Source organism: Odontesthes bonariensis, chromosome 2, assembly GCF_027942865.1.
Source record: "Odontesthes bonariensis isolate fOdoBon6 chromosome 2, fOdoBon6.hap1, whole genome shotgun sequence".
NCBI lineage: Eukaryota > Metazoa > Chordata > Actinopteri > Atheriniformes > Atherinopsidae > Odontesthes > Odontesthes bonariensis.
The window spans coordinates 18,856,951-18,871,748 of NC_134507.1; the positions used below are offsets into that span (position 1 = coordinate 18,856,951).

At 39.5% G+C, this 14,798-nt stretch overlaps 1 protein-coding gene across 2 annotated transcripts in view; it reads left to right on the plus strand.

Annotated features, from left to right (window-relative positions):
- Window positions 1–566: 566 nt before the first annotated feature.
- Window positions 567–14,798, plus strand: part of adam12b (ADAM metallopeptidase domain 12b) — a 96,244-nt gene continuing 82,012 nt past the window's right edge. For both annotated transcript variants that reach the window (XM_075478437.1, XM_075478438.1), the window contains exon 1: window positions 567–1,046. In XM_075478437.1, coding sequence (XP_075334552.1) covers window positions 953–1,046 — 94 coding nt within the window. In that variant the 5' untranslated portion in view covers window positions 567–952. The remainder of the gene's footprint in view (window positions 1,047–14,798) is intronic.

The window sequence follows — 14,798 nt, forward strand, 5'->3', positions numbered from 1 at the left end:
ATTTAAGTTTATCTTTAAAGAATCAAAAATGGAAACCTGAAGAAGAAAAAAGTTGATTGTTTTTATAAAAGATTAAACTTGTGCCATGTACATGGAAGACGTACTGTAGCTACACGGCACCTCCACCCAGTAGAATCTAATTGATTTTATACACGCAGGAGTGATTCAGTCTCTAATCGCATAATCTGGGACTTCGTCCATGTCGATTTTGTACAGTTTTGGTCGGACTAGTATCACATGCATTTTAAAGTCCCATTCTGGTTGGACTGTGAACATAAATAGTATCATGTGAATGTGCTCACATCATTGCACATAATCAATCACTGGGAGGTGACGTAGCTCTTTGAAAGATAGATGTTGTTTACATATTGGTAGTAAATTTGGTTGGTATTGTGTTTCTATTGCTCTTTTTGCTCAATTTAAACATTTTGGAAAAATAATTCTTTTTGCACGGATACGGGCGTTAGGGCCCAGCAGAGTCCAAAAAGCGCACATGGCAAAGTGTTGCTGCTCTGTTACTTGAGGGGTGGCAAGTCCGCTGCTTGACTCCACTCTCCAACATCCTCCTGCTCAGCCTTTGCTGATGCTGTCTAATATAACTCTCACATGAGCAACACATCCACGCAAAAAAAAGAAAAAAAAACAAAAAACACTGAGCTAATACATGCTTCTGGATGCCCCCTCACACACACATTGCTGCTATATGTTGATTGGTCGAAGGAAAAGTTTTTTGACAGCTTCTTTCTTGGAGTGACAGTCTGCTGCATTTCGTTGTCGATTCAGGGTTGGTGAAGCCGTTTTCTTTTCGTCTCCCCCCTCGTTAATTTGACGTGAACCTCTTTGACCCGTGTCTTCATTCCGTCACCCGTGGGAAGTATCTGGCGGCGCTGCATTAATAACGCTGTCTGACCGGAGCGTTTTGCCCCGTTTCACCCCAACGAGTCCGGGCAAGATGAGCTGGAGGCGGCGGAGGAACTTTGCCTTTCTGATCTTGACTCTCCGCGTATGGTGCCTGTCCACAGCTGTACAAGACGCTGGTAACGAGGGTGAGCATGCAACATATAACTGTTAACATTTCTCTTCTTTGACATTTTGCATGTCATGTGGCGCTGCAGATGGGGAGCCATCCGGTCATTTGAGCGTAATTTGTAGAGCGCTTATGGTTGATTTAGAATATGTTTCCTTAGGATTTATGTAGTGTTAAAATGAGCATAAACTAATTGTCATGATGTGCGGTGCACACCAAAGATAGGCAGAAGGGAAATAAGAGTTTGTGGTTTTTTTTTTTTTTAGATTTTCTGCTCAGATAGAACAATAAAAGGAAGTGAGGCTGCTGTCGGATGTACAGATGAGTTTAACATCCAGGAGGATACAGCTTCATCTCTAGGTTGTAAACACGTACCAAAAACAGGATCTTGTTTTTCATTCGGCTGCTAAATTTAATCTGCTGAGTGGATAAGACAACAATAACTGTGTGCACGAGACAGCATTGTGCCAAACAATACAAATGTTTTTTTTTTATGTTGCTGTTGTAGCAAGACAAAATGTCAAAGATGAAACAAGAACAAGCTGGATGAATAGGCTTTGCAAAGGAAAAGATTATGTTCAATTTTTAGTGGTGATTCAGGCAGCTTTGATGACAGATAAGGCCAACCAACTACCAAATATCTCTTCATTTTATTGTAAGAAAATTGAAGTAGTATAATTTCACCCTGCAAATGTCAAATACAATAAAGCCCTGAGGCTTTCTTTTTTTTTGTTAAAGACACATTCTGTCCATTGTTACATGCTTGGTACTAATAAAAACAATGTAGGCAATGTATGATTAATCATAACATACAAATTCTGATCAATCACCCCTACACATTACCCAAAGATGCAGCTCAGGAGATGTTTCTATCAGCTCAGTGTGGGGGTCATTAAAGCTTTCACTCAGGGTTAGCGCATCTATACATGCAGGGAGTCAAAATAGTTTTAAGGGGTAGTGTGAATGTTGAAATAGGGCAGCCTCTTTGATGTCAGCATGATATTGACTCCTGTCTTTTTCTGAAATGCTTATCACAGCTTTGCTCCACCCTACAACCCTACTAGATCATGCTGCATCTTGTAAGCGTTGTGTCCATGGCCTGTGAGTTAATGCAGAGAGATTTAATTATATATGTATATATAACTCAATTATATATAATTCAATTGAATATATAGAAAATGCTGTTCCAGTTATACTCATTGAACCACGTTGTGTTCTTCTTTCCGCATCATTGTCTTAATTAGCTTAAAGTGCCACTGGGGTAATTATGAATCCTATGAAATTGATCTGTGAACCCTCGAATTGTCCATTTAAATTGTTTAAATTTTCTCTCATCTCTTCAAAAGTGCTTGGGATATGACTCTACCTCTTCCTTCTCATTCAGTGAATGCAAGCCATGAATATGCTAATCTGGCCCCTCCCACAACTGCATCCACTCGGAGCTGAGCTGACACCTGTCTCTCCTGCCTCCTTTAAGCAATGATCAATTATCATTTTGGTGCAATTAGCCATACATTTACATATACAATGTATTCTGTTTTTATGTCCAAGAAAGCACAGCATGAAAAAAAACCCCACACATCCTTGAACCAAAGAGCGATTCTCAAGAAATCTGAAGGAATTATACAGGGTTGTATGCATATGGAAATATCATAATGGTATTATAATGGTACTTCAGATGCTTCTAGCTCCAGCAGCCAAACTGACTCAGAGCTGTTAGCTTGCACAGTACTCCCAGCAGTAGTCCAGTTACTGAGATTAGTGAGACACAGCAGAAGCGTGATGAAATAGTCAATGACGAAATAGTCTTCAGATATTAAAAAGCCATCAGGAGGTCAGAAGGAGAAGAAGGTTGGAGACTGCATGGTCTTCACAAAGTGTATCACTTTGACACGAAATATTGCTGCCTGATAATCACATTGACATCGTTTAACCGAACCAGTCAATCCATCGCTTTAAACCAGTTCGTTATCTTTATTTGTCTGTTGTTCTTTTATCAAGGCCTAACTCAATTGTAACTTTAGCAGTCAGAGCAGAAAACTCATTTGTTGAACAGTGAGGTGTTGTGGCTTTGGTTATCATCCCACAGTTAGAGCAGTCAGATCCGAAAACATTTGCTGTCTCTAACCTGCTTAGGTTATGCACTCCTTCCCATCAATCTGACTGCCTGTGTGTCTGAATAAGGACCCTCATCATTCTTCCCTGAAGACAATGGCCTTGTTTATATGGACCATTTTCAAGGTCATTTCCATACTAACACAGATGTTTTGTTGTGGACATTTTCTTCTGTATTTTTAGTCAGCTCCTCTTATCCACATGAAAATAACACATGGGGAGTGGCAGGGGGGTGAGGTGACCCCCAGCCTACCTCTCACCCACTCCTTGTCTACCTCTGTCTACTCGACACAGAGGGATATAAGCTGTAAATCTCTTTTTTCACTCCTCGCATTTACACGGAAGCATTTAATGTAATCTCATCCTCTTGCTCATCTTTTTACTACAGAATGAATAGAATGTTATCAATAAATTTGGGAAAACAAAATTTTTTCCTCTTATTTTCTCTGCAGATTAGTCCACAGACCCACTATTTGCATGTCAGAAAAGTTTAATTCTGATTCAATTCTCTGTGGCACGTTAAAAATAGCTTGTGTTATCCACAAAACACTTGGATATCGACTATAAAAATAATCAGATTGAATAGCTAGTTTTTCCAGTTTACGTTATTTGGATTACCTAAATATCAGTGTTAATGTTACGTATGTCTGCTGCGGTTTTGTAAATGAATTGGCCTGCACAGGTAGAGGTGGGTTATTTTGGTTTATAATCTGTTTTTCAGAGGAATCGGACAGATTGCATTTGGTTCGTGAATAACAAAGCTATACAAAGAGTCTGAGATAAATGAGAGGGGAAAAAAAAGCTACTTAAGCATGTCTAAAAAGACCTTTCTTGAAATTCATAATGGATTCTTCATTTTACTTGAGTGCTGTTTTGCATTGCTAAAAAATATCAAATGAAGAGGTTTTGGTGAAAGATGTTTTGACACATTAAAGGACAAGACCGTTTTTTTTACATTGGGCCCTTGATTTCACATTATAACATGATGTTCTACTCACCCCTGCTTGTTGTTGGTAATTTGGAGCTGTTCCGAAGATATTCGAGAGGCGTCTGGCTGCTCTCTTGAGATATTCGGCCATGAAACGGTTTCCTATGGGCAATGTTATACAGGCACAAACTATGCTGTTTATAATTTATTAATTACTGTACACTAGCACTGATAACGTGGAGGTGCGTCGCTTACTTAAAAAAATCCGGGTTACTGTAATTTTGAATTTTTGTCGTGAAGTGGGTCTGTGGGCTGTCTGTGGTAGTAGCACGATGATGACGTCAGTAACACCCACTTTACGACAAAAATTCAAAATTACAGTAACCCGGATTTTTTTAAGTAAGCGACGCACCTCCACGTTATCAGTGCTAGTGTACAGTAATTAATAAATTATAAACAGCATAGTTTGTGCCTGTATAACATTGCCCATAGGAAACCGTTTCATGGCCGAATATCTCAAGAGAGCAGCCAGACGCCTCTCGAATATCTTTGGAACAGCTCCAAATTACCAACAACAAGCAGGGGTGAGTAGAACATCATGTTATAATGTGAAATCAAGGGCCCAATGTCAAAAAAACGGTCTTGTCCTTTAACTGAACAGAATACTCCTTCCATAAATAATTTTTTAGCCATAATGGTTTGGCTTAACAGTGACCTAAATCCCACGCAAATCGTAACTTAACCTAAGCCAGATTTGTGATGCTGTGTCTTGCCAGATTGAGCCAGACTTGGACGTGAGCCATGAGTTGACTCCATCCCTGAGCTAGCCTGAGTCCTGCTGACTGAAATCGATTCTCATCCAAACTCTGCACCACCCAAAACTCTGTCACTGCTACTTCTACTGCCAAAACTGTCAGCCTTAGATGGACCAAAGCTGACTTGCCTTCAATCCTTTGGTGCCAGATTATGTCTGTGTGTGCCAGCACTTCAGCTGCAATCAGCTACCTGGCCAGTCTTCAAAAACTGTTGTGTTAGCAGTTACTGAATTAAGTGATGCATCAGAAAAAAAAAGGACTTCCTCTGGAGGCATTTAGAAGATGTCCTGTTAAGTATGTCCTGTCCTTGAAGCCAGTAATAGTATACAGCGTATTTACAAGAGAAAATATTCTGCAATTGAAAGTGCTTTGAAAAAGTACAATGTCTCAGAAAGAGTTAGACTCAGTTGTTGTCTACTACCACTGAGAAAAGGGGAATATTTTGAGGATTTATGCCAGTGTAGTATTCAAACGTGGCTTAGATAAATTTGGGTTGCACGGTTCATCTCTATAAAGGTCGGTTTTATGTAAACACCTGTTATTTTAACATCAGAATGAATCCATCCATCCATCCATTTTCTATACCCGCTGAATCGGACGGTCAGGTCGCGGGGGGGGCTGGAGCCTATCCCAGCTGTCATCGGGCGAGAGGCGGGGTACACCCTGGACAGGTCGCCAGTCCATCACACGGCCATCAGAATGAATCGCAAAGGGATTTTTGTATCTTGACAGAAAATCTTTATAGATATTGGTATACTTGAATTCTGGAATAGCGGTCAATGAAAAAAATCTACAAATGAAAAGTGATAGAGTAGGAGTAGTCAGAGTAGTTGCTTGATGAGAATTCAGCACCTGTGAGAAAAATATTTTTGGGTTTGTATCTGAAGAGTTATTTTCTTTTTAAGATTTAGACTTTATTGTCATGTAAATACACTAAATCAATCCTCCACATTTAACCCATCCAGGTTGGCACGTGTTGAACACACATGCACGTGCACATGGTCACACACTCATGGAGACAGATGCCTGGGGAGCAAGGGGGTACAGTGCCTTGCTCATGGGCACCTCGGCTGTGGTGGACTTCCACCCCTCCAGCTGTCAGTTCACCAATCTTTGAGTGGTGAGAGTGGCCAACCTTCCGGTTATTGGACGACCCACTCTAACCACTGAGCCACGGCCGCCCAGATATTTTGACCAGATTTTAGAGCTCAGTTGCAAATATAAAAGGAGTCCCACGAGTGCAAGAATCAAGCAATCTATGTTTAAAAGTCTGTCTGTGGCTCTCATTCTACATTTTTTGTTTCTCCGCTGCATATCAACCAGTTTCCTGGGAATTTGATCTTTTTTTTTTTTTTTTTTTCTGGGTGTAGGAAACTCAATAAATAATTAGAGACAGAGCCAAATGACCTGGATTAGATTTGAGTATATCAGCTGGTCAGGCTGCACCATCAGACAGAATTAATTAAAAAGATTAGAACGTCTTTGTTGTCTAAACAAATTGGTGGAGAGGAAAACAAAACCTGCTCTGAGAGTCCTTAAACACAGAGAAACTCAAGCATTTTTCCTTCAGTCTCCGAAGAGTATTGCACAGCTTTCAGCACACTTTCCTAAGAAGTAACTCAAACCCTTTGTCCGGTATGTGGTGGAATGCTGACATATGAATGCCATATAAGTTTGAAAAAGAGATTAAAAAAAAAACCTTTCTGGTAAATCCATTCAGGAAATAACCCCTCCCTGGTTTATCTTTCAAAGCCTTGGGGTGGTGGTTGCTTGACATTTTGAGGACAGACCGGCATTGATTTGTTGGCCATGAGGGAAGGAAGAGCGCAGTTTGAAACGCCTCCCTCTGATAAGCATCATTGGTCATTACAGCCATTAGTGTGATTTAGCTTTCTCTTGCCCCGCCTATGGATGACAGTACTACAGATATAACAGATTAGATGATGTTATGAGATGGCAACATCACGCAATATAAAACTAGCGGCAACTCAGGGTGATAAAAAAACTAACGGCCACACATGGAATAGTGCCCTGAGGAATTCCACATGTCATTAGTGAGGAAGTGAAGAAAAAGGACAGGTGGAAAAGAAAGTGAAATTGTTAGAGATGTATGGTAAAACGTCTGAAGTCCACCACCTGCAGAGCCCTGATAAACAGCAGTCGGTCAGTCACGTGTGTGATGGATGAGGGTGGATGCATTCCCTTGCAATCTGCATCAGGCTGACACAGAGCCAGGTGTGAAAGCAGCCCCCTACCTTTACCGCAGTGATTGAATGTGTCATACCTCCTGTGAAGTGTGTGTACTTTGGTGGACAATTTCATGTGCGGTGAGAAGAAAAAAAAAACTCTAAAGCAAAGGGAGGAAGAAAGGAATAATGAATAGTTGTCAAGCAGAAAAGAACATAAACTCACTCCTGTCGCAGCTTATCTTTTAAAGGCAAGCTGTAGATGTTTATTCTGTAATAAGGAGTGACATCTCCTTGTTTGTTTCTTTTCTTCTGACGGACCATCCTTCTCCAAAAATTTTAGGTTTAGGTTGGATGAGAGACAAAACAAGAAAGTGGGCCGATGCAATGTTATGATTTGGGTGTGAGACTCACAGTCTCACAGCAGGCTGAACCACCAGGTTGCACAACATCAGTAATTTCTCCACAGAAAGGTCACACACATCTCTGTCAGTGTGTTTACCCCAAGATGTTGTTGATTGGATCCAGCCCTGCTCTTCAAACATCAGCTATTGCTGAAGTTTTTGATGGAGGAGATAGAGGCTGTTTTGAAATTAAATTTTACAATGTGAACATTCTTTGAAAGAAATACTTGTGAGCTAGAGGAAAGTTTGACCTCAAGATCCCGTATTGTTGGAATGCTCTCACTTGAACTTCTTTCCTGACTGTCCATATAAAGTATTATTGAGTATATTAATGCTCTGACTGGGCTACACTCATTAAAATGTGTCCAAATGCAACTAGAAATGAGGTTTTAAGATTATAACACAAAAAAACTAAATATTGACTGCTCTGAAATGGTGAATAACAGCTCTCACATCAGTTTAAATTAAATGCACTAACTGGGCAAACTAAATCAGTAAAAACACAAACCCACACTGTAGATATAAACAATTTCTGACCATTTATAGCTATGGATTAAATTACTTTCAGTAATACACAAAGCTTATGGAATAACGTAGTCTACAATGTTGTCTAGTGCCACCCTCTGGTTACACAACACGGCCTAGTCTATTTGCTTCGGCCTGGTCAGTAGAAATGTAATTAGTTCACATTTCTATTTTGTATTTCTAAGATCGCTTCCAATTTCCTCTGTAGTGAGTGGAAACCCAGCTACTGACTATGTCACTACTTGTGCTGTAATGATTATCCACCAGACCAATTCATACATGATACTTTGAGCCACTGGACTGCCAAGTTCTCTCCAGGTACTCCGGCTTCCTGTCACCATCCAAAAACATGCATGTGAAGTTAATTGGTGATTCTACAATTGACCCTAGGAGTAAGCATAGTTGTTTGTCTCTTTTATGTCTGTGTGGCCCTGTGATGGACTGACGACCCGTCCAGGGTGTACCCTGCCTCTCGCCCAGTGGCAGCTCAGATAGGCTCCAGCCCCCCTGCGACCCTGATCTGGATTATCAAAAATGGATGAACGTGCTGTCTATTGGCAATACTTATAGTTAGGAAATGAGATTCTAACAGTGGTGGCAGTAGGAAAGGGCGACTTGTGGATAAGTAAATGTTATGAATAAAGCAAAGGCATGTCAGTTGGAATCATCATCTGGGAGCCCTAAATGTGTGTACAAAAAATTCATGACAATCCCGCCAGTAATACTAGGGATAGTACCAAACTGTTTGAATGAAGCACTGACCAGCTGATCGTATTAAACTATTTTACTAGCATGTCTAAAATCCATTTCATTGAACCCCATCTCCCCCACATATTTCAGTTAGGTGGCATATGTGATAAATTCCTGTTAATCCCCAAATCCTCCAAGCTCCAATCCCCATGGCTCTGAAACATAATGCCCAAATCTGCGCAGGACAGGACTAGAATTGGCTTTTCCACTGTTGCTCCCACAGGATGGGTACGGGACACACAAGTAAATCTCACCAACCCACCCTGAGAAGTCTCGTGTTACCATTATTTCACTTGTGAGTCGATGATTGCTCTGTCAGGTCAATAATGGGCTGTTCTGTTTGGAATGGATCTGGGAGGTCTCTTATCCAGGATTATCACCTTCTCAACTTCCGCACTAATTACTGCAGTGTGTCATCATAGGGAAAGTGAGCAATATGGGAACTGGTGGAAGGAGGGACTGCTAAAATGAAGCAAAAGGGTACTTGAATTCTCAAACCTTTGAAATGCCGAGGGGCTCTTTGGTTTTGTTTTTCTGTGTGTCTTTCAGCTACTTTTTCTCACTATGGATAAAAGGCTTGTAATGTTTTTTTTTCTCATTTTTGAATAACAGCCCTGCTGTTTTTTTTTAAGCAATGGGTAGAGGCACATGCAGGGATGAAATAAAACAGTTTCTTTTAATTAAAAAGATTAGTCTAAAAAGTCAAGCGGAAAGTTCGAACAGGAAAGAGTTCACTCTTATGGAAAAGTACTATTTGTGCAGATGGTCTTTAATCTGAGGAGGGCTTTTCTCTAGCAGCGCCTTACAATTGTTTTTTTCTGTGCGTGCTGTAGAGCATGATATCAAATATATATCCAAGACGAGTGTTGTCTTGATTTTTTTTTATCAAATAGGACAAATGTCTGAAATTTTCTGATTTAAAATTGTCATAATATCCTTCCTGTCTGTAATGAGGTAAAATGTTTTGAACACTTTCCCAGTGCTCCATGTTGTACGCACAATCAACCGCTCTCTTACACATGCTTTGTGTGTCTGCATGTGGAATCAAGCTGTCTCTGTTCAGAGCTCATTAGCGCAACACAATTCTCCACGAATGTGGTCGAACTACAGATAAAGCAGGCTTACACAGACTACTTTCTAATAATGCTGAAATCTTATGTTTAATGTTATTTTCTGACTCAATGATTGACCATAGAGCTGCTTTCTGTAATAATTCTTGCTTATTTTAAACCATGTGTGTGTTTTTTTTCATGTATGTTATTATATTAAAATTATTCCCATTTGACGGACCTTGAGTCTGTGATTAAGTTTGAAATGGGATGAATATGAACAAAATCGTACTAATTTAGGGGATACTTTGACTTTTTCATGCCAGGCCACCATTATCTTGACATGTTTGGTTTTATATCAAATATTCAGTAAAGCAGTTTAATTGATTACCATGACATGTGGCCCAGAGGGTGCTCAGCATGAATCCCAACAACATCAATAAAGCCATGGCTTTTCCTGTAGGTCCACTAACAGATTAAGTGTTATAAATGCTGTGTCTCAAATCCACGCTGCGTGCTGATTGAAATTACAAAGCATTTTTAAAGTACATTTGATTTAGAGAGCAGTGTACACTAACACTGTTCCCCTGCAATGCAGTGCACGATGAGAAAAATTGATTTGAAGCTTAGAAAGCTGTGAAGCTTTAGAAATATCCCTGTACAGCAAAAATGTCTGTCAAACACAGAGTGAGGCATAACTCTATTACTGACTTCAAAAATTTGTTGAAGAGTGCTTTCAGTGCCTTCAAGTGCCGGAAAATTACGTCTCGGGGTCAGTGTCTTGTTGAAAATACTTTTTCACGTTATACTCCTTTTCAACCAAGGCAGTTCCATTGCTGAAATTGTTATATATTGTTTATATATTGATATTGTTTTTTTCTGGCTGATCCTTGGGACAGCATCTGAAAAGTTAACGTCAACATGGTTGTAAACTTAGTGAAGCGGCGAATCAATTTCAGGCCATTCTTCCTTGCATTTCCTTTTTTAGATGTTTAAAAATGTCATTTGGAGTTTCAGTAGCATTTACAATCACCATTTGCTACCGTTTATAAATGCAGGCTGACGTCAAAGAGAACAGTCACAAAAACCGGCTGCTGTTTGCTGTATGAATGCAGGGAACAGTGAGTAAAACTGAAAGTAAACACAGGAATGGATTAAAGCGTAAAAATAAAAAAAAATAATTGTTTAAAAGTGTTTTAAAACTTTGGTCACGGTTCTAAAAACCGTGACATTCCTCCACCTCCCCTCCAGCTGTCTTATCAAGACCTTGTCATCGTTACTTGTCCATAAATCAGCTGTTCAGAATGTTTGTTGCATCTAATGTTGGTGCAGCGATGTGTTCGATCACTTAGTGGGTCTTGAGATTAATGAGATTAATGTGACGAGATTAATTTGATTATAGCTATAGTTGGGTTATGCTCCTTATTTGAGCAAGGGTAATTATCCTTGGATATATGGCGGTGAATGAATCGAATCATAGGCACAAAGCATTTCATACCCCGGTGCGTTAGGTGGAGCTGTGCTCATTTCAACTATTGCTAATAGAGCCACTTCCAGTTGACCGTTTCACCACCACCAACAACAACAAACTCAGGCATTCGAGAAAGATGGAGAACGAAGAGCAAAATTAAGCTACGTCCCTCTACATTTCGTTTGGGATGTGCTGCTTATTGCACAAACGCGATGCACAACGGCGCATTCTCCATCGTGGTGTTTGTTTCTTTCCGACGGCGGCGACTAGAACAGTAATATCGTCTCCTTTGACTTCCGGTTCACGACCCGGGAAAAAATCTCGCACATGCGCAGAACTCAAAGTCCAATTCCCCACGTGCTTCACCGTCTACAAGCACGTTTAGTGTGACTTTCATCCGAGTCTTAATCCGATCGCGAGTAACCCAATCCAATCCAGTTTCTTGTCAGATTAAGGTGTATACATGAACTTAATAACTCAGTGTCATTGTAATTTAGCCCTTAATCCGATTTTTACAGTGCCATGTAGCCCCACTGACTGATGTCAAAGGTCACCTCAGGCTTGTCTCATAGATACCGCAGGCCTTAACAGCACAGCAGTGTTAATTAATAAATAAGAAACATTAAATAAGAATAAATAAGAAGGGGTTGTGAAAGCAGGCGTGCTCTAAATTAAAAAAATACATTCATACATTTAGTCACAATGTGGAGGAAAACCTATGTTCACCTGCAGACATATTGTCAGTTGAAAGTCTCTACTTTGAAGTTATTTCTTGCAGCAAACATTAATTCATAAGCTGCAGAGCAATGAAAACTTCAGAGGGCTACAGCTCTAGTCCTTTTTAAACAATGCTATTACTGCTTTTGAATGTCTTATTAGTCAAGGGACATCATACTGAACAAACTGTGTCAGCAGCAGAGCTTTTTGTACTTTTAAATTGAAAGAAATCATCGGGATCCGCTCAAGAGGAGGAGCTGTAAAATACTCCTTTTGATGTACTGACAGGAAAAGTGTTTGTTCTGATACAAAAACCAAGCTGCAGTGGAGCGTTTCACTCACTGTTACATCCTATAATATTGCTGACAGTTGGAAAGATTATAGTCCAACTTTCTATTACCGTTTCTTTGAGCAGCTCTGGCATCCCTCCAATTGATGTCCCAGTGTAGTTCATGTTAGATTTTAGTTTGAGTAAAAGTTCTGTTCAGAGGCTGACCTCAGTCAAAGAGACCTCATTCGCAGTCACTTTGTAAACGGCTCTTTATTCCTGCCAGCACAATGTAAGTGCCGCTCCTGCCATATTTACGTCAGTGGTTTTCACACAGAATCAGTAATTGGGTGAGAAATTGACTAAGGTGTTCATGGAGCTCCTTAGTTCGATGAAAGCATTTAAGCCCATTTAATCCTCAGATTTCTTGTTCAAGAACATAAAACCTGGATCATCTGAGGCAGCATTAAGAGAACGGCTAAGATCATCCTTGAAACCGAGCACTTGAGCACAATACTTATTATATTTACTTTTCTCTAATTCTCTGTTTCTTGGGCTCATTCCATGGGGAGCTCCTGTGACTTTGTGATATGTGGAGATGAATAAATGGCACTCTTTTGGAATTACAGCTACTGTTATTTTTCTTATTGATATTGTAAATCTGAAAATCACCCAATGACTAATTGCCTAACTTAAGCTGTATGGCAATTATTAGAATTTCATTGATAAACTTTGAGTCCATTAAACTGTCAAACATTTTCCAAGTTCTAAAGGTCTTAGTAACCTCCCGATTCTTTAGAAGATAACTAAACCCTCCTAGCAGTACATCTAAAGCTCACAGATGAGCACATTTGATATGGTGTTTTTTTTTTTTTTTCAGTGAACTAAAATTGGGTTTTCATGGAAAGATTCAGATGTACATTACACATGGACAAAGCCAAAGATGGTTACTTGCCATCTTTTCTCTGCAGATTTTAACACACTGCAAACTCTGTGCTCGCCTATCCTCATATTTAACACGTCTGCGAGTATGAGTAATATCATCTGCCGTGACTCCAAGAAAAATAAGATATTTCCTAAATTATCAATGACTCTTTCCTCAGTAAATTTAAAACCTGTAACTTTCAAATACAGAAAGGCAGTTTAAAATAGTGAAACATCGTAGAACATCGAACAATATTATAAACTGCTCTCAAATTAACAATGCTTTTGTAAAGCTTCTGTAACAATAGGTCAAGTTTAGTTTGGTTAGATTTTGAAAATTGAGAATTGTTTTGAATCTTTGGTAGCAGAAAGATCCTTGGGATCTATTTTCCATTTCCTTTTAGAACAAGTAAGGAAGAACTTTTAAAGAAAAACATGCCTACTCCAATGAAAACAGCTTGGCTCAGTATGTTGCCATTTTGTGATCAATATGGATGATCAATACGTTAAGCACTCCCAGAGATAGTTGTGGGTTCGATCCAGACTTCCAGGGAATCCAATTGCAACAGCTGAACACCTCTGCTGTGTGGTGCTTATCAGTCTTTTGGCACAAGGCCTGGTTTTAAAGTCCAGTGCTCATGCGTATTTTCATGTTGCCTTCGATCCTTTTTTATTTCTTTGCTCAAAGAGGCTTTTCAGGGATTCACAGTTCGCTGAGAATCAGCTCTTTTAGGGCAATGACAGACATATCACAGGGTCGCATGACCCTTATTTAACCACCATTGATCAACATTATCCCAGACATAATCAGGGTTTTTATCCCTTGATCTTCTGGTATTCAGGGTCTGTTCTCTGTGTGGAGCAATAGCAAAAGTCAGGTCTTAATGTCTTTTAGTTTAGACATCATTTGAAAGCTGCTGAGACCAGGCGGGGTTAACCCATTAACTTTTGGAAAAGCACATTTTGATTCACAATTATTGTTGTTCAAAATATTGTAGACCTTTAGTAAACCTGATTGGTCCACCATGAAGAGACTCAACCATTGGATTCCTATTGTTATTGTTAGTTCTCCTTAGTGGGGGCATTAGAATATATATAGCAGCTAAGAAAATGGTTGTTTGGCATTTTGCTAAATAGATTATCTTCACAGTACTAAGCCAGCCTGACCGTTTCTTCTCTTGCCTTAACCTTTCTCCATCCCTTCATATAATGATGACAAATATAGAGAAAGTATTTTGTCTTGGTGTGAGTATTGGTGCAATATTCGCATTGGCATCACCATCATATTGATAAGTAATGAAAGATTTTGCTCAAATGGAATAATCTGCTCCCATTTTTTTCATGCATGAATTTCTAATGGATTTTTTTTGGCCCATCTTAACAGTAAACTCACTAGGCTTTCATTTTTGGACAGTTGATGGAATAAATCAAAATGTTTGAAATATCAGCTTAGGCTGTGAGCTCTGGATATTTTTCCACTATTCTCTCACGATGATATAGGCCAAATGCTCAATCACTGTGTCAATTTAATTCATATACTTCACATTATGACGTTAATTGCGATAATTTGTCTTTTCCATTTTATATAGTTAGTATGCAAATGTTGCTCGAGGCTGATC